The sequence below is a fragment of the Electrophorus electricus genome, chromosome 3 (assembly GCF_013358815.1).
Source record: "Electrophorus electricus isolate fEleEle1 chromosome 3, fEleEle1.pri, whole genome shotgun sequence".
NCBI lineage: Eukaryota > Metazoa > Chordata > Actinopteri > Gymnotiformes > Gymnotidae > Electrophorus > Electrophorus electricus.
The window spans coordinates 13,095,199-13,116,139 of record NC_049537.1 but is presented as its reverse complement, the minus strand read 5'-3'; the positions used below and the strand labels follow the sequence as shown (position 1 = coordinate 13,116,139).

The window sequence follows — 20,941 nt, the reverse complement described above, 5'->3', positions numbered from 1 at the left end:
GCAAGTTCAGATGAGAATTTTGCAGACCCCTTAGACACAGGATGTGACCTAATCCAGACCAAGTCTCTGAACTCAAACTGTAGACATCTACCTCGAACCAGCTTGTCTAGACCTAGTCACTCCAACATGTCTCTACTTCCTAGAGTAAATTAAGTATGTTGTAATGTATACTGTAGTGTGAGTGCTGTGTGCAAAAGGAGATTGAGTGAGTGACCCAAAGCCAGTATGGCAGGCGTGATCCCCATGGTTTCAAGAACAGCCATGTTGATGACTAGATGAAACTCTGGCAACCACTGATCCCAATCTTGATGGTATTGCCCCATGTAGGATGCAGTCATGGTCTTCAGGGTCCTATTTACCCTTTCAGTAATGTTTGTCTGGGGACGACAGGCTGTGGTCATCTTCTGGGTGACACCCAGTAGCTTCGCATAGCCTAGCCACAAGAACACATGTCCACTGAGTTCACACATCCATGATCCAATACTATGTATTTTGTTACACCCCAGCGAGTGAAGTTGTTGGTCTGTAGCACACTACACACCCAAGTCCTTTTAGCATCTCTTAATCCGAACAATTCTACCCATTTAGAAAAGTAGTCCCCCTTAGCCTTCCACAGCAGGACAACGTTGGCACACCCTTTGTAAAATGAAACCTGAAGTCAAAGGCTGGGAGCTGCACTGTCCACCTAGTCAGCTTATATGTTGTTCTTAAGAAATTAAAACTGAAAAATTAAAAGTGAGAGTGCTGTGGTCAGTATATATGTCAAATATAGCACCCTCTAAATAATGATGCCACTTCTCCACAGTCCATACCACTGCTAAACATTCCTTTTCTGAAGTTGACTATCTTAGCTCAGCACCCCTCAAAGCCTGTGAGACATAAGCTATCACCTTCTGCTCTTCACCCAAGCCAACGTCACTGGTATTCCTCAGTACTTGCTACATGAGGTCACGTCTCGGCGGAGCAAATACTGTGGAAGAATAAAGGGCCTCTTTCAACTTCACTTTCAACCTGTTGGTACTCCTCTGTCCATTCCAGTCCATTCCCAGCATGTGTTCTTATTCTTCAGCTGGTTAATTGGAGATGAGATGTCTGCTTGGTAAGGGACAAATTTGTGGTAACAGCCTACTAGTCCCAAGAATCTCTACAGATTCTTCAGAGCCATTGGCATTGGATATTTAGAGACGGCTCTTACCTTTTCCGGGTGTATTTCTACCCCGACCTGATATAACATGACCTAAGAAGGTAAGATGAGTCTGAAAAAGGTGACATTTCCTGATGTTTAACGTCAGATCGGCCTGATCTAGTTTATTGAACATAGCTTCCAAATGTTATTCTTGAGTTTCGGAAAACACAATGATGTCATGAATACACCCAAAACATGTGCTCCCTTTCAGCTCACCAAATACCTGCTCCTTCAGACATTGGAAGGTAGCACTAGCATTCTTGAAGCCAAAAGGCATGACCTTGAACTGCTATAGGCTTTGCAGTGTAATGACAGTAGTTTTTTGTTTGCTCTGTTTATCAACAGTCACCCGCCTATAGCCACTCAAGAGATCCAAAGTGATAAAGTATGATGCAGCTTCCAACAATTCCAAAATCAAGTGGGCCAGGGGCATATGGTAGGCATCCAAGCGTATTTTAGCATTCATTTAAATCTAAAACAAAGGTCCCATCAGGAAATGGAAGGTCCAATCAGGTTTAGGCACCAAGACCACAGGTTTAGGCACCAAGACCGCAGGATCAGCCCAGGAAGTGAATGATGGTTCTATCATTTCTTCCACCAGCTTCTTCTCGACATGGTTCTTAATCACTTCCTGCTTTTGTGAGGTCCGGTATACTCTTCTCCTGACTGGCACTTCATCAGTGGTGTAAATCAATGTTTCACAATCCTAGCAGATCCCAAACTCTCTGTCCAGATGCAGCAGTGGTCTAACAATCTTTGGCTGTGTTCTGATGGAGTGGTGAGGGTTGCTCTATTATTATGGCCATATAAAAGCTGATGTCATTCCCGATGATTGAGGATGTTGTCTAAGGTGGGAACTGATGGATTTTACCATTGGATGTTATATACTAGCTGTCATACGGTCAGAGGATCAGCTTGCTGACCAATGGAAAATCTAATCCCAGCAGAAGAGGCATGTGTAGATTGACATCTATCAGGAAATATATCTCCATTTTCTAAAAGGTGTCCTGAAGACTGATAATCAATAAAGCTTACCCGATGGCTCGGCTCTCCTATGCATCCACACAAAGGTCTGATTTTCACAGTGTTGGAGTTTATTCCTTGCTATGTGTTTCCACAGGCCCGTTTGTATAAGGGTGTAGGTGCTTCCAATATCCAGCATGGCATTGCAGTCAATCCTCTGATTTGTACAGATACCACAAGATGAGAAGGAATGATACGCATGGAGGCTATCTCAGCTCTGCTGTTCCTCATTTTTTGCAGTTTCTTGATGGCATGACAGTCACCAATGGTTGTTTTCTGGGCCCTGGCCCAGTACCCTTTAGAGGAAGCCCAGTCTCTTTCTACCAAGGTGCCTGTCTTCACAAGCTGCTCCATCATGGTTACTATATTATTATTATTATTATTATTATCATTATTATTATTATAATTATAATAATAATTATTATTATTATTAATATAATATACATTTATATAGTGCCTTTCTCGAACTCTACTACTCCCCTTAGGCCATTTAAAATCCTCCTGACCATCTCATCTTTGGCCATCTCAGGACACCACTTCAGGCACAGAGCCCTGTAGTCATACAAAACATCTCGGAGGCATTGGTTTGGAGCCTGCACTATCGAACGGAGTTGCTCCTCAATCTCAGCGGAATAGTCCTCAGGCAGGAAGGCTTCTATAAACGTAGTCTTGAAAAAAAGCCCAGTTCTTTATCTTGGCTCTGGATGCTCACCACCAACTCTGAGCAGGCCCAAGGCTCTGAGTACGACATTCAGTGTGCCAAACAACTCAGGATCACTCAGAGGAAAACATTCTTACATTGCTCTATAAAATTCGTGACAGTGTTAGTACTGGTCATCTCTCCAAACTTAGGGAAATCCATCCGAATAGGAGGAGATGAATGAGCACTCACAGGCATGGCATTCACCTCACTATAAAACAGTCTCACTGTGGGGGTAGATGATGTGGTTGGTTTTCACGTTTGGTAGGTACTTTGGCAGATGCTCTCTCTCATCTGCCCCTCTCACACACAGTCTTGACTGTGTAAGCTGTCAACGATCATGTGATTGAACCTCTTATCTGTGTAGGTCTTGATATCCTCTGCTAATCTCTCCATAGAAGCTCTCAATCTCTCTTCTCTACTAAGGAAAGGGTCAACCATATTTCCACAGCATCCATTCTTTCCACAAGCTTACTGAAGTGTTTCTATGTCATCATTGTTCTCACCTTCTTGGTTCTCAGGGTGCTGTGAACCGGATGGCTTTGCTTTATCTATGTATAGTTGTTCCAGCAAACTGGAGACCGTGGAGATTTGGCCACAGGGTTGTCTGCATGTTACATGCAGTTTCTGAGCTGCCTCCATGCCAAAAAGTTGCACGATGGTATGTGTGTATGCAAATGAGTATGTGAACAAACTACAGACTTGTATCTGAAAATTCTAAGAAATTCTGAGATATCTCTGTGCACCGAGTACAATAACATCTGGCCTGAAATGACATTGTCACAGAAACAAGCAAAGAAAAGTACATCTTGTTAGATGAGGTCAATTTATTAAACAGTAAATTAATTTGGCCTATATAGGGCAAACAATGTAAAAAAAAATACAAATATAAAAAATGAAAGCAATAAACTTTCCCTTTCCACTTCATAGTTTGAGGAAACAAAAAGAGACCCACAAACCAACTACTTGACAAATGTACTACTTAGTGTAATACATCAAAGATTTATTGAGAATTACAAGCAAAATAAATGTTGTTGAATTCTGTGTGAATAAAGCTGAAAAAAAAGAGTGCAAATGTGAGTGCAGACGGGAGTGCAACACCACGCACCAGCCGCATCCTTACACGAGCGCAACACCATGCGCCAGCCCCATCCTTACGCGAGTGCAACACCGCAAATCTGCACATCTTTTCATCCCTTTCGTAAGAACTGGGCCATGCAAATCTTTGCAGAAGTGCAGTGGTGAGATCACGCTGGACTAGCATGAGTCAGAGTATGTGTACAAGCAAAAGAATTTCCTGTCTGATAGCTGTAGGCTAATATCTGGTTGTGTATGTCTTCCTTGTTTTAACGCTCCCCTTTTTATCCTGATTATTGGCTTAGAATTGGTAATGCCGGGGGCAGGGAGAAGCAGTATAATGCTCCTAGATGGTGGAACACTGCTGTTGAGCAATACATGCAAGCTAGAGTAACATAATACTGCCACAGTGTATCTGTAATTCTGACACATTCTGCCTGAGCAGGAGCTGTGGACAAAAAGCCATGAAGATAACCTCAGGATCAAAGACATGGACCACCCGGTCTCTGCAGTCCAGGTTTTTGCACCAGCGTGGCCCAAATGGAAGCCACGCACATCAGCCTTGCATTCTTCTTCAAACCGATTTGTTGATTTGTCAGTGAGAGCAAGGAATGAGAAAAAGATAATGTATTTGTGGAGTTGTTAATCCCACGTCTGACACTCTCTGGCTGGGGCAGTACGTGGGGGAACTGCTAGATGGGCTGGGAAAGGTGGGTTTCAGCAGATAGATTCCAAAGTCTTGTGTGGGCTGTAGAAGCAATGCACTTGTTTTCAAAGGCTTGGGGTTAAGGAAGTTTTCCTGGTTGAAGCGGGGATGTGTTTGTTTATATATGTGTGTGTGTGTGTGTGTGTGTAGGAAATAGAGACTTGGGGATAGGCTGATAACTGTGTGTGCTGGTAGCATAATGTGCACAGCCTATGAGTTTTGAACTTGGTTATGCTCCTCTAACTCAGTAAGTTATAGTGTGAATAGATCCTTGCCTAAACAAGGGCATGGACCAAGGCCAAGTCATAAATATACAAACACACATAAATGCATGCACACATGCGCACGCACACACACACACACACACACACACACACACACACACACACACACACACACACACAGTCAGGATATGGGGGTCATATATGCATTTTATATTAAATATGTTTTATATGCTTTTAACTTCAGTAACCTTTTTCTTTTGGAATTTAAAGAAAAATAGAAAAAAACATTTACCATTTACCATGTTACCATAATATTTCCATCTTTTCCTACACAAGATATTTTTGTCATGGAAATGTAAAAAAAAACAGTTTCCCCAAAAAACAGTTTCTCACGTACATATAATTATATATACAATAACGTATTGTCAGACTGTTAATGTCACCAATTTCTATAGCTCAGCTGCTGCTCCACTCAGAATCAGATCACTCACAGAGAGCTCACCTACAGTCACACCCCATCGTGACATCACCTGCAGTCATGCCCCATGTTTTTCATGTCTTTTATCACTGCCAACTGTCTTCTGAAATGTGTGCAGTGACATGCAATGATGACCCTTACCTCACAGGCACATTATCCATATCTGGGTCCTTGGCAGTAACGGCGCCCACGATGGCCCCTTGCTTGGCGTCCTCTTGGACTTCCAAGAGGACACCAGCAGGCGGAAAGAAAATCGGGGGCTCATCTGTGTCGGAGATGCTGATCCTGACAATGGTCTGGTCCCGAAAGGAGCCCAGGTCCACGAATCTGGGGTCCACGTGCTTGTTGACTGCCTCCACAACCACATTGTGGATCCGCTTTTTCTCAAAGTCCAAAGGCTGCAGAGAGCATAAGAAAGAAGTGCAAAGAAAACAGCTGATGCAACTGCTCTGGGGAGGAGAACAAAATGCAGGTTTTGAAGGATCCAATTTCAGGCATAATAGAAGAGTTTAGTGGTCTGTCAAATTTCAGGGGTCTGAGGGAGACAGGGAAAAGCGAAAGGTCTAGTTTGTGGAAAGTGCATCATGTTCACCTGCCACGCACACCTGACGTTATCTGAGGGGAAGCATTCACTCAGGCAAGCATAACACACGACTCAGCTGAGTGAGCTGCCACGTCCCTCATGATGGTGTCCGCACATTCACCCTCTACCTTTCGGATGCTGATAACGGCCTCTTGGGTGTCCCCGTCAGTGGACACACGGAACAGCTCGCCTCCTTCCTCGTCCTTGATCAGGTAGCTCATGTCTGTGTTCTCGCCCATGTCATCGTCTGTGGCCATCACCCTGCCCACCGACGTTCCAATGGCCGCCCCTTCTGAAATGGAAAACTGGTACATCTCTAAGGGAGCAAAGGAGAGGACAGAGAGAGTTGGAAAAGAGAGTGAGGAAACGGGCCAAGTCAGTGTCCCAGTTCTTCCTCTGGGTTGTAAATGCAGCAGGTCTGTGCGTGTGCAGCACCAGTAAAGCAATGCGTGTTCCTTTGGCTCGATGCTGGTCAATTTATGAATGTAATGCTCCGGGGATGTTATGATTCAGGATGTACACAGCTGCTTAGCGCGTATGCCGCTCTCCTAATCTCACAGCACACTGGAGTAGTCAGGAGCCATTACTGGGATGCAGTCCGCATGCAGTCCTTATGGGCTTAGCATGAAGCGAGGCATCATGTAATTATGCCATTATAGGAACATTATGTAGGAAACACAAACACATTGGCCAATGCTGGAATGGAACAGAGGGCTCTTGAATGGTCACTGAACAAGAAAAGTGGAGTGAATAATGAACCTGGGGAACATTATCAAAGAACTGATTTTTGTTTTCAAAGCACACTGGAAAAATACATGTTTGCAGTTGATTATTTCGCTGACATGACTGTAATTGAACTGCCTCACTTGTTATAGTAAATATACAACCCAAAAGCGCACTTTCCAGTGGCTCCACTTCAAATGGTACATTCGCCATTCGCAGCACCAGGAGGGCAGAATTCTTTCGTCCGCCGTCTACGTCAGGCTGGCAACCGAGCAGCCATGCATGTGCTGTCAAGAACATTGCACACAATATCGCTTGGAACCACAACAGAGCAGAGAGAGCCCACTGAATTAGATGAGGAGAAGGGCCTGGTATAAATGTGGGCTTTTGTGTCTAAGAAGAGAGATGAGAGAGGAGTCAGGAGAGCCATTGAGATGAAGCAGAAAAGAGGCATTGGGCAGTAGGGGCCTGACTCACATGCTTCCCTGTAATAAATCTAATGGCGTAATACCTCACCGACGAAAGAAAGAAGTGAAAGAAACAGCATAGGAAATGGGTGGTAAAAAAAAAGGCCCTCAAATTTAATATGTCTGCATGTCTTCCTTTCTTTTCTTTTGATTTCTTTCTTTCAATGGGAAGCTGCCAGGATCACACACACACACACAAATACACACACACACACACACACACACACACACATGCACGCACGCAGACACAGACACTCACAGAGAGAGACATACATCCCCCCCAGTTTTCTCCTGACATAAACTATATTAAAAGCTTCACCCACTGGGTCTTCACTGATATGTAAGCAACGAGACAAAATGCTTTTCATTTGTCGGCAGCCCCATCGCTTGCTCTCACTGAGCTCGAGCTATTTGGTGTCGGCATGCCTGCGTCAGAGCCAGCCGCCATGCACCGACAACGCTGCATGGTTTGTAGGCCGTGCACACATGCGTGTTTGCGAAGGCTGTATACACAAGACTGATGGGCTCAGGCAAAAGACCTTTGGAAGCATCAATGAGGCACGAGCCTTCACTAACTCAATCGCTCTAAATGGATCATGAAGCCGCATACACAGCAAACAGCGTAAGACACTCTCTGACACCGTAGGAGACTGGTGCCAGGCAGCAGGAGTGGTAATTAGAAGCTGTACATGAAAAACCATCTGCCCTGCCTGAGGACTGAGGAAGGTGAGTGAGGGCTCCCTTTGCGATATGTGATATATCTTCAGTGGTTTATTGGCAGATCCGATCTATGCAAAAGATTCCAGTGCAGGAACTGTCCTTCACTGAATTTTGAAGATAAAATATACTATTTAGACAGTTCTGGGCATTGTCATGTAATTTACTGTGCAATTAGAAAAGTGGTAACCTTGAGAATAATACATCTCATTCCATAAATGTGGATTAAACCCCAAAAAAACTAGATTAACGCTTTAAAAGCCTAAAAGGCCTATGATGACTTTGTTGTAGAATTTCAGTATTCCACAGGAAGCTTTCTCCACCGGCTTCACTGGGAGGAATGTGAGAGAAAAGGGCATTCTGGATGGCATGCATCTGCTATAAGGCATCCTTACTCCTACACTTACTCTGAGGAAAGCGTGGAGGGTTGTCATTAACGTCCGTGATCACTATGGTCACCGTTGTGGAGCCAGAGAGACCGCCCATTTGGCCAGCCATGTCTGTCGCCTTGACGACCAGCTCATAACGGTCCTGCGTTTCCCGATCGAGATCTGCCACCGCCGTGCGAATCACTCCTGGAGTGGGAACAAGGTAGTGGAGGGAAGGAGGGAGAGAGAGACAGGGAGGGAGGGAGAGAGTTATGTGAGGGAGGGAGGGAGAGAGAAGGAGGGAGGAATGTGATGGAAGGAGGGAGAGAGGGAGGAAGGGAAAGAACAACATGGAAAGTTCAGATTAGCCACTTGTAGACTGAATAATGGTGGGGTATTCAGCTAGGAGATGACTATTAATTCATACTCTACATAAATAAATAAACTGAAACAGTAATAAAAAATGGTTGTTGTTTGAATTAGTGGATAAAGTGGCAAAAGTTTCAAGTAAAATTCAATTAGTCATGAAATACACAAGAAATAGGGGCTATAGATGCTGGAATAAGCCGTGATCAGAATACTGATCAGTCTGAATTACACCCCTGGTCAATGTACAGGCAAGTACTGGCTGTGCGCTTATTGGGTGGAAAGGATGACACAGTTCTTCTCGTCACGTTGATGGAAAGTGTTTTAAATGCAGTTTTAGATGCAGTTTTTAAAGGGTTCTCATCCAGTGCTGCCCTTCAATGTTTTTCATAGTCAGCTGTCAGCTGTAAAAGAAACTATGTAAGAAGCCATAAGCTATTTTTGTGATCAAATACCAAGATGAAACAGAGTTTGGTAATGCATTCCGTAAAGGGTTTTCTGCAGAGAGCTCTCTCTCACTTTCTCCCTTTCTCTTTCTTGCGCTTTTCCTTTCCCTCATTCTTTTCTTTTCTCTCTCTCTCTCTCTCACTCTCTCACCTTCTCCCTCTCCCTCACTCTCTCTCTCTCTCTCTCTCTCTCCCTCTCTCTTTATGCGCACCCAAACAAGTACAGTCCCAAAACATGGATTGCCATCGGCAGTGTTTGTGTGACATAACCCATCTCTGCACAGAGCTCAATAGTAAGGCCAAAACAAATTCTGCGTTCAGGCTCCAGGCCCACAGGAGAAGGCGAATCCATTTCCCCAACTCCCAACATAGAGTTGCTGAGACGACGCCTGATCACTTTCAACATTTAGTTATTCACATACAAAATACTCCAACCGGGAAGCATTTGAACACAGTCTCTTTGGGGAAACATGCAAGCATATATTAAACCCTTCTACACTTGAATCTCTCACATTGTTTGACTAAATTTCTAGGAGTACTACGATTCTTGATTAGAAACATTTGTGGAAAGTAATGTAATAAATTCAACAAAAAGAAGGACGATGAGAGGCTGCTGCATATCCTGTGTGTGGAGCAATGATCGATGGGCACAGACAGCACTGGAGGACAGTCTTTAATGACTCTTGGACATTAACAGGCTCAGCATTAAAACGCGCCTCCTGTGGTGGTCTATGCTGCGACCTGTCCACCTTTAACCCCTAGGACTGATTTCAGATCAGTTGCACAGTGTGCATAAGAGCTTTAGATCTGTGCAGCAATGCTGCTTAGTCCCAGCCATTCATCACAGCTGGCACCTGGGCCAGCCAAACCGAAGCCCACCGCCCCTGAAAAGGAAATCATTAAAAGTTTAGCAGTGCTCCTCCAGGGGATATCTGCAGTTCACAAAGGCTAACATATGCCTGGAATATTACAGACGATAGTATAGATGAAAGCCAAGCGGCATGTGTTGGGTCGGGATGGCTTTGGATCACAGCCGGAAAATGTCAGAATGTCACACAAGTGATAAGGCATGTTTTGGATGTTGGGAATATCTTTCTTTCCCTCTCTAGGGCAACATGAATATTTTCAAAGTCCCTGAAAATATGGTCCCTGTTCATATGAGGCATATGGCCTTAAAATCACAGTACATTTTTATCTTTAAACTATCTTAACATTCCTATTAAACATAATTAAATATTAGATCCAGAATCTACTCTGTGTGTAATGGTCATCTTCAAAAGCTTGCTGAGGTCACAGTTTAACATTGATGAATATTAGAATATCATCCTTGCTAAACTTAGTTGAGTTTTAAAGGCAAATGGAAGGAGCATATTTGTGGTGATTTTAGTGACGTTGCTGGTTCGTTTCAGAACATAGATCACAGCTGATATTTCATGGCAGAATTTACACTGGCTCTAATGAAGTGCAAGAATAAACCCAAACTGTTCTGAAAACATGCCACAGCAGTATGAGACTGGGACAATACAGTTTTAGTGGTAGTGGACTCGTTTCAGTGTATCATTTTCTGTACATGACAGATTGTAGTCTTACTAGTTATTGACTAACATTCGTGAACAAAATCATTGGGCCCCTTGTGGTGCAGGAGAAAAGCATCTCAAGCCCCAATGATGCTACAGCCATCAGTGGCCAGGAGTCCCAGGGAGCAAGCCAGGGTTTCTCTCTGGGTTGCAGGGATGGTGTGACTCTGCCTCCTGTCATTCACCGCTACACTAACAAATTGTGCACGTCGGTGCTTGCTGATGAGGGCAGTTAATGCTGTCCTCCGAGTGTGTCTGACTGCCCTCTGCACAGACAGCAGTTTGAAAAAGATTTGATGTATGATGTCTTGTGTTTCAGAGGAAGCCATACCCTCCGCTGTTGGTAGTTGTTGTATGATGGGGAAGTGAACTAGTTGACGGGAATTGGCATTATGATTAAATTAGGAGAAAATTAGGATGAAAAAAAAAATTAAATGGAATTTTTTTTTTTAGAAACTAGCTTTTAGTATTATGTTTCTCTTTTAGTACTAATTATTATGAAACATGAGGTTAGAAATAAAGATGACCAATGAATATGAAAAAGGCATTCTTAAGCCTTGTCCTTACCAGTTTGCCTGTCCACTGTGAAGAACTTCTCCCCGTCCAGAACGCTGTACACAATCCTGGCGCTGCTCCCGTAGGTCAGGTCGTCGGCGTCTGCCGCTATCACTTTCATTACTGAAGTGCCTGGGAGAAACATCATAAATAAATGATGAGTCCCATGGCCGTTGCTTGACGAGGCAAACAAACACAGGTTCGCGCACGGCCGAGTCCTGTCTCATTAAGGGACAAGTCGTTTGAGTTGAAGAAGCGCTTCGGTGGGGCGTGAGTGAATTTATTCTCTGCCACACGCTCTGAGCTGTCCGGATCAGCCCGCCAAGCTTCTAGCGCAAAACACATATTTACATTTAGTCACACGTCCTAACTAAAGCAGTGCCTCGGGCCTATCGGCCTTAATGGCCAAGAGTCTAGGGGTACAAAGGTCAAAGTGTGGGAGGGGGTGTATGATGCCTTAGAAAGAGAATTTCTTTGCTTTATGTGCCAAATGGAGGGAGATAAATAGAACCTCTTCTGGTTTGGGTTGGGCAACGAATGTGGAGCAAATGTGGCACTCAAGGACAAAGCAGAGGGCTCTGCCCGGGGCGTCTGGTCAGCAGGTAATTGCTGACAGCTGGTGGTGTCCGTGAAAGGTCACCCTCGCAGTCTCTCCAGCAGAGCTGCCATGGTCCTGTCCAGCCACACAATAATGCCATGCTAATTAGGCTAATTAAAGAAAAGTGTCAGAATCCTGTTCGCCCGATGTCATCAATGTCAGCTACCAACGGGGGAGGGAGGAAGCGGGGACACCATTTAACTATTAAAGTCATCGGGCCATTTTCACCTCGATCTACAGTCTCCCACCACTTTCTGATAAATCTTCTATACTTTGGTATCCTTTAGCTGGTATGAAAGATGTATTAAACCACCTGAGTAAACATCAAACGCTCAGTTAAATCTCCTAGTAGTATTCTAGTCTGTTTTATATATGTATCAATCTTTGATTTTGACTCACTTATTCAGATGAAGTTTGCTTAACATGTCTATTGAAGCATAGATACTAGGAAGCATAATTTTCTAACATGTTTATAAATAGTCACAATACACCATCATTCAGTAGTCAGAAAAAATTCCTCCGTTTTCAAAAATTGAGGCTTCTCATGCGAAGCTTCAAACCTCATGAGCGGCCTTGCTGTCTGCACCCAGATCACTTTTAAGTCCATCCATATCGCATTCAGAAACGGATCGTGTAAGATTACGTTCTCTTCTCCCCTCTGGAAACAGAGACTTGTTAAACCATCCGCACCTGACTGTGAATTCGAAATGGAGAAGCCATTTCCTTTCATGGGATTACTTCCTTATCTTAATTTTCTGCAGGTAATAACCAGCATGACAGTCAGCTGTTCGCCAGTTCACCATGCGACAGGTAATGTCACCAGTGAAAAACTATATAAATGCAAATGCTACTTTATTGTGTTTATACTTAAGCAGGAATAGGAAGGCCCCAACATCTCTTATTAATGCATTGCCGTGGATTGCCTGAGAAGTCATTACTTACTAGTTTGCACGTCCTAAGCAAATTTTTTGGTGACTTAAGGGAATTCAATGTAGGAAATGAAAAAAAAAATCACCAGAGTCTTAAGACATGGAGAATTTTACTGTTTAAAGGTGGGGTTGGAGGGGTTACTCAGAAACCACTGGGCTAACCATCAACCGTGCACATGTCCATGGCAGAAGCTAAAAGCCTGAGCTCAGAATCCTCAGAGTGTGGAGAATTCATGTTTGAGTTCCCCCTGCGTTCTACCCCAGTGCAAATATTGTTCCAGAGGTAGAGCACGTTTCCCTTAGCTTGTTTGCAGGCCCTGCTCCTGCTTCCCCTTCCCCCAGAGCATTGTTGTAACCCATATCTTGCTCTCACACATATAATCCATATAACTACTGCCTTCCACTGGCTGGCTGGGGCTGGAATTCCACCTACATACTTCACATTTATTATACTTGCATTAAACTGGAGCTTCAAAAATAACTCTACCATAAAATCTGAATTGAAACCTGGAAAAAAAAAAAAAACCATTAAAAATAATAAATAAATAAATATATATATATGTATTGAGGTATAGATAAGCAGATGATCTAGAGTCCAGTGATCCTGGGTTAGCAAATATGAGATCAGTTCTCAAATGCACATCTAATATATATATATATATATATATATATGGAATATATATATATATATATATATATATATATATATATATATATATATATATATATATATATATATATATATATATATATATATATATATATGGAATGTGTTTGATATTGAAGAGCAATCGTATTGATAAAACTAATATTTGCTTAGAATTTGTAATAACATCGTAGTACAAACATAATTACATTCCATCACATTGCCAACGGTCTATGATTGACAGAACATATGCATCAAGCTCCTCATGAAGTGATGTGTTAGTTGTACAGTGGCGGGTGAGGAAGTCTTGCTCTCTGAAGGTGGAATGAATTTAAGCTTGACACAGGAGCCCTGCACAGCAGAGCCTCGCAGGAGCTGGACAGAGGCAAATGGGCGATGAAAGGAAGGAGGTCAGTAAGCAACAGGCCTGCACTCCTCCCAGGACAGGAACCCAGAGAACAGGATAGCCTGAGGCAGCCAGCTGCAGCATCGCAGCACAGCTCTGTGGACACACCCTCTGCAGCCAGAGGTCCCCTCTGCCTCCCGTTAACACTGCCTCCTTACAATACGGGGAGCATGTCAGATCAGGATTGCTGCAAGAGTTGTCTGAGATTAGCAAGAATTGACATGGTCTTCAAATATGCAGTGGGATTCATGAGCACAAAAGTCAGCCCAGGGATGCAAGTGGCTTAAACTTCTCTCTTGCCTGTAAAATTGAAGGCCAGTTTAATGAAACTGCTGTTGCCACTCTTGGGCAGGTTTTTGAGGTATAGATAAGCAGATGATCTAGAGTCCAGTGATCCTGGGTTAGCAAATATGAGATCAGTTCTCAAATGCACATCTAATCTTCTCTGACATGAGAAACACCATTCCACTCAGCTAAAATGTCAACCAGAGCTAAACTCACAGATAATGTGCCTTCCTGGAAATACCCTAAAAAACTGCAGTCATTTGCACAAACCACCAGCCTGGCAGCATCTGGGTGCCTGCACCGTAAAGATGCTATGAAAAATGCATAGGCTGAGATATAAGTAGATGTGAAATCTCTAAATTAAATTAACGGTCAAGGCTCTATGGAAGGATAGAATCTCAGAAGCTATAATGATTTCTTAGCTCCATAGTGCCCACGAGATTTATGCACAGATGTATTTAATGGTGTCAACAAAATCTGTTTCCAGCTGCAGCTGACGACTCTGAGAGGAGGGAGACGGTTCAATTACAGCATGCAGGGGAGGCCACAGGAGGTTGCCTAGTGCGAGATACCAGACTGACAGCTATTTAAGAGCTAGCATCATAAAGGAGATTTGTGTTGCTGTCTACTACAGTGACACTACAAGCAGAGGCAATGAGGCTCTCTGGTCGTCTCTCATGCTCTGTCTCTCCTCTCCTTAGGCCTGTCCTAATCACCCGGTCTGAGCGCTTTCCTCCCATATCTCGGTGCATTATGGATCATTTAGTGCTCCCATAAAAGCTGGGGTATTTTCACATGAAAAGTTATTTCACTACCACTTCTACCATGAATCATTCTTCACTGGGCCACATAAAAGGAGGGATGAAGCAATGAGAGATGAAGAAAGAAGAGAAAATGTAAAAAAAAAACCAACTGCCCCATCATTAAAGTCACTGGCCTGGCAACTGAAATTCTGAATGAACTCCTGCAAGAATTAAGCCATAATGGTTTTCCGACCAGCAACACAGGTTTCTAACAACAGGCACTAATAACTCCCACCAGTGTACATTCAATGACTAATAAATGTAATGTGTTACGATTACGCAGAAATAAAAGTTCATCTGAGAGGCTAATACCATTTTACACACTCTGACATGCTGGAAAATGAACACAATTATACCCACATTCATTTAGGTTCTTCTCACAGACATCAAAAAGCAACATCATTTAAGCCACCATATGATCATGGCTCAGTACCTGCTGGTACTGGAGATAGTCACTGATTAATGCTTCTCGCTGATCCCTGTTATACTGCAAATATCCTTTGGTTTGCTGACATGGTTTGAGGAGTTTTCCTCAAAAGCTTTAAACAGGAGGGATAAAATGTCAGGTAGCTCTGACAGCAGAGGACTGGCAGTTAAACTGGAGAAATCCAGCCTGTGTGACCCAGCCCGTGTGACCCAGCCCACATGACCCAGCCCACATGACCCAGCCCACATGACCCAGTCTTCCGGCTTGTAGTCAACTGCATGGCAGCATATCAATCACATGCTCACAACATCATCATCCTCCACCATTGCCCCTGTCAGTTTGGGCCACCCTTGTCCAGGCCGACAAGTTGACACTATGCATATGCAAGCAGAAATACACATACACACACACAGACACACACACACACACACACACGTACACGCATATGTACACAGACACGAATGCATTCAGACACATATAGACAGAAACACAGAAAGTGACACAAACAACCCAGATGCTGACACAGAGACAAAAATAATCACTATAGAACTGCTGATAGGCAGGCAGAAAAGGACACACACATGCAGATGCACACACAAACACATATGCATTTGGCCAAGAGTGTAAGTAAAGTTGCATAACCTGAATGATTGCGAAGCTGACAGCACCTGCTGTTAGGCAATGTAAAGGTGTTAAGACTGACACAGGCAATCTTGAATTTCAAACCTATTTTAATATTCTTCTATGTTAAATATATGCATGGCATGGCCTTGACAGCACAGTCAGTTTTTTCTGATTTTGAAATACAGTCCTCTGATGTCATCTGCCCTCAAATTGGATCATATAAGCAGAAAAAAAAAAAAAAACTTGTTGCACTGTAAAAACCAGACTAAGGAAACAACCATCATATTATTTTTGCATGTAATGCAAGATTTTCAAATCTAAAAGTAAGGTCAGCAAGCTGTAACCTAAATATTTGAAATATTACTCTGGTTCTCACAGCATTAAAAAAGAAGGAGACACATCTTTTTTTAATTATTCACAAGTTTGGGCTTAAATAAACAAGTGAAACTGGCAAAATAAGCCAATCTTTTGCTCTTCTGCTGGAAAAAACAATTGTGAGTTTATATTTTGGTCATTTTGCAAAAAAGACAATGTAGAACAGTATCCAAAGTCATGCAGCAACAAGATGGTTTAGCAGGCTGCTTCATCAGCTTAATCTCCCCTTGTAAACCCCCTTACCAAAGCAACATAAAACCAGTTAGTGCTAGAGCACAGGCTAATAAAACACATACATGTTTATGCCCTCCAACACACTCGCACGCGTGCATGGATGTATACAAACAGAAGCTACACGTTATAAATTGTTAATGCACACCAATGCGTAAACAAGTCCACACAAACACACATGAACAGAAGCTGCACATCGTAATTTCAGTCAGCAAGCCCACTTTGTCATGCACAGTGCACTAAACAAAATGCGCTCCACTGGCCCTGTGTCAGCGCTTTCTGCATCCATGTTTCAGTCGCTCACCCTTACTTATGCCTTTCCGCTCCCACACACGTAAAATAACATCATTTGTGCTGTGGTGCTTTTCCCATGCGAATGATGTCAGCACTGAGAGAGACCAAATCCACTGCAAATGCCCCCCCCCCCTCCCCATGAATCAGGAAAACATTAGCTTTTAACATCCTCACATCGATAGCATTAATGTAGTCATACTCAAAGGTGCAGGTAGTGGAGTAGACAGAGAACATAAGAGTGAAAAGTAAGCCCTTATAACATGACACTGACCTCAACACTTCTGAATGAGCTGTAATGCATCAAATTCAGAGTTGCATTTCTAAGCAGAGTGCACTCAGGTGACAGAGCTGGCCAGCTAAAACCCATGGTCCCCGATGCGAACCGGCACCTTTCAGCTTTCAGAACGAATGTTTCAGAGCATGGCATTGTTCGGCTCATCATTAAAATGCAAGCTGCAATGTCCAGGCTCGGAAAGACGACAAAGAGCACCTGTGGGCTTGAATGTTAGACCGTATAATGAGATCTTATAAAGGGGTAATTCAACATACTGACAACTATGTTTTTTAAGCCTCTTTTTTTTGCTATTTATTTCAATCTTTCTGCCTTCTTCACTGCATGCTGGGCAAGGCTGGAGAGAGCACCACTTAGCATGTCTGCATATTATATTCATCTACTTGGTCCCAGATTTTTAAATTGTGCAAAGCTTCTCAAATCAGAGGTAGAAAGTAAGAAACCCTAATAAGGGCAATAATGGAATGGAATTTTTTTACATAATTAGATCAAAATGAAACAGTAAAACATACCTGATTATAATGCGATAAATGACTAAAAACCACACATTTAAATCTAATTATTGACCTGGATTTGAAAGGAGTTACCTGGTTATCCCAATAGACCTTCACTCATTAAACATTAAGAGAAAAACCGGCATAACTTAATATCCCTGACTATGCATAAGTGAAAAATGAATTTAACTGCAAAAATATCCATCTCTTTTCATATGCTAAAACCTCTCAATTACACTGAAATTTGTTTTCAAATATGAGTCAAAAAACAAAGCAGAAGAGGAGCTGGAATAGCCCATGGCCTCATGTAGACTGCAATGCACAAATTTACTTCTCTCCAAAAGACAAATGAAATTCACACCTATCGCAAGTCATTTCATGCTAATTCCATTACCAGGCAGAGAAGCCATTTCCTGCAGCTGGGCGCGTGCCCCTTGTCTGTACGTCCCAGCTGCGCACTTGCTTACCGCATCGTTCAACATGGACTAACAAAGCGGCGCGAATCATGTGCAAACAAATTGGACTTGGACCTCGGTTCTCCGTCTAAAGGCCAGATCCGGCAGCTGAGAGTGACGAGAGGGAGAGGGAGCAAGGCGAGGGTGACGAGGGAAAATGAATATGCTGGAGGCTTGTCCACGATTATGGTTTTATTATTACTGCCGAGCATTCGCAGTAATAAAACCCAGCAGCGACAATGCTTGGCCGCTAGCTGTGATTAAATCTCTTATTTCCACATATCGCTCGTTTTCCACATCTGCGGGGGTTCGTTACAGGAGTGGCCCTGTTAGGGACACAATGTTAAATTAACTCTGTCTGTCAGGTGACAATTAGCCTGATTAGTTGTGATCACCAGTGTGATGGTCAGTGGAAGTCTTTGTAGCTGTAAAATGACAGTAGAAATGGGTCCTTTATATGAGCCTTCGGTTTATGTGGCCAATGGTTTGCCACTATGATGCACATAGTGGAATATTAGTATCAAATAGAAAGTTTGGGTGCCAAGTTTGGGTGTTACCAGTGTACATCAGACTCAAGACTTTCAAACGCTTAATCATGAAGACTAGTAAGGGGCTCATCATCTATTGAAGACTAGTTTGGAGTATGAACCATCTAATCAAGACTAAAGTACTGAAACAAAGGAACTTTAAGAGATGACACAAAGACCAAATGTAATTCAGTTCAAAGACGAAGAGCCAGTTATATTATAGTAAACTAGTAGATATAATATATAAGCTTGTAAGTGAACCTATTTTCCTCAAATTACACTTCAATGAACCTCAAAATCACTTCAGTAAACCAGTCATCTAGAACTACATATTCCATAACTGTTAACCACCATTTTCCCCAATTTTATTTTACAAATTAGAAAATATATAACTTAATATATGATATATAATATATTAATATAATATATAATATATGACTGATTCAGGGTTATAGAATAAAAGACCATAAATTATAAAATGATTAAAATTGATTTAATGGTTTATAAATGATGTACATTGTGTCATTTTAATTTGGTAGTAGGTCAATTGGTTTATTGGGTATAATTTCACTGCCTGCACTTTTGTGTGTTAAAATTCAAGCAATTTGCAGGGAATGACCCTTCATTCAGTAGGCAGCTCTGAAATGTGTCTGTTCATCTTGGAGTGTAGTGGTACCATAAAAGAACAATGCTTGTCTATATCTGACTCGGCTCTCACTTGTCAGTCTATCTTGCCTTGACAGAGTAAGAGTGACCTTATCACAGCGATGGTAACTTTGACGGTATTAGCAATTGCTCGACAGAAGAGTGAAACAGCAAATGCCTGACTAAGCAGTGATGTTATCTCATTAAGCTCGGCACTGAGTTCAATGTATAAAACATGAACTGCACACTCGGTAAATGAGAGAGTTGGAGAAACAACGGGGAGGAGAAAAGGAGATGACATGAACATTAACTACTCTCTTCTCCTCTCTACTCTTCTCCCCCGTTTCAATATGTGCTGCCCCTGGCTTATTCACCACCATGCTGAGGAAGCATTAATTAATTCCAATCAAGAAGTTGCCATAAAGGACTAGAGCTATTGCATTAACTAAAACTCACCCCCTAGTTTCTTCTACAACAAATAAGTTTGTTCAGAAGGAATTGAAAAGCAGCCCCCCATGAACAAGTATATGAACTCTCTCACACACACAAGCATAAATGTAATGAGAATTCAGTCAACTCGACACATTCAAACTCCGTGAAACAGCAGTAATCATGAATCATAGAATAAGACGTTCTCTTATTTTAGTCTAGAGAATAAAAAAAGGTCTTACCAATTGGAGAGAGCTCAGCCACACTTCCAATATACGGGCCCTCCAGGAACTTGGGCTCACTGTCATTGATGTCCTGGACCTTGATGACAAATTCTGACTCAGGTTCGAGTGGGGCGTCGGTCTGACGATCTCGAGCCTGAGCTCGTAAGGTGTAGAAGGCTTTCTCCTCCCGGTCCAGCCGCTCTGTGGCGTGAATGTCCCCCGTGACCTCATCGATGATGAAGATAGTTCCCGCCCCTTCTCCTGAAATGGTGTACTTGATGGAGCCATCCCCCTCATCTGAGTCTGAGTGGATCTGCCATTAAAGTGCAAAGATTACCGGAAGCTGGTCGAACCAATAACACTTTAGAGCTTTAAGTCAGCTGTACGGTATTAATACAATACCAATTAAAAGTTTGGACAGACCTACTCGTTCTTTACTCTTTTCTTTATTGAACGTATCAAAAATATGAGATATTAATCAATGAAATGTTAAATAGGTCAAAATGAGTTCAAATTTTTCAAAGCAGCCACTCTTTGCCTCCATGACAGCATTGCACATTCTTGGCATTCCTTTAGCTAACATCATGAGGAAGACACCTGGGACTCTTTTCTTGAAGAGGTTGCAACATATGCTGAGCACCTGTTGGCTAAGGGACTAAAGCTCTTAATGAAATTACTTGTTGAGAGGGCATTTAAAAAATATATTAAGATTTTTGTCTTAGAAATGAATTCATATATAGAGACCAACATGCTGCAATTATATTTGGCTAAGTAATACATTTAAGTGTAAAGATAATAACAATGCCTAATAACAATGCCAGATAATAACAAAAAAATACATTCAATCTGATGATGTATCCAAATTTCAATTGACACTATGTATATAGGTGTAAGTAATAACATTTGTGGTGTAGTACAAAAGGATTAAAAACAAATAGGATATTCCAGAGGTCCCTCATTAGCTGTGGATGTGTGTAGTTTGCTTACACAGGTGATGAAGGACCTTTGTCTGAACTGAACTCAGCCTACTGGATCTATGTGTCTCTATTTGTAAATATATA

General features: G+C 42.5%; 1 protein-coding gene across 7 annotated transcripts in view; it reads right to left on the bottom strand.

Annotated features, from left to right (window-relative positions):
* Nucleotides 1–20,941, bottom strand: part of LOC113571658 (cadherin-22) — a 127,530-nt gene that overhangs the window by 35,345 nt on the left and 71,244 nt on the right. For all 7 annotated transcript variants that reach the window (XM_027000729.2, XM_035524607.1, XM_035524610.1 and 4 more), the window contains exons 4-8: nucleotides 19,899–20,193; nucleotides 11,209–11,328; nucleotides 8,292–8,459; nucleotides 6,106–6,293; nucleotides 5,536–5,792 (exon numbers count right to left, since the gene is read on the bottom strand). In XM_027000729.2, the coding sequence (XP_026856530.2) occupies nucleotides 5,536–5,792; nucleotides 6,106–6,293; nucleotides 8,292–8,459; nucleotides 11,209–11,328; nucleotides 19,899–20,193 (1,028 nt within the window). The remainder of the gene's footprint in view (nucleotides 1–5,535; nucleotides 5,793–6,105; nucleotides 6,294–8,291; nucleotides 8,460–11,208; nucleotides 11,329–19,898; nucleotides 20,194–20,941) is intronic.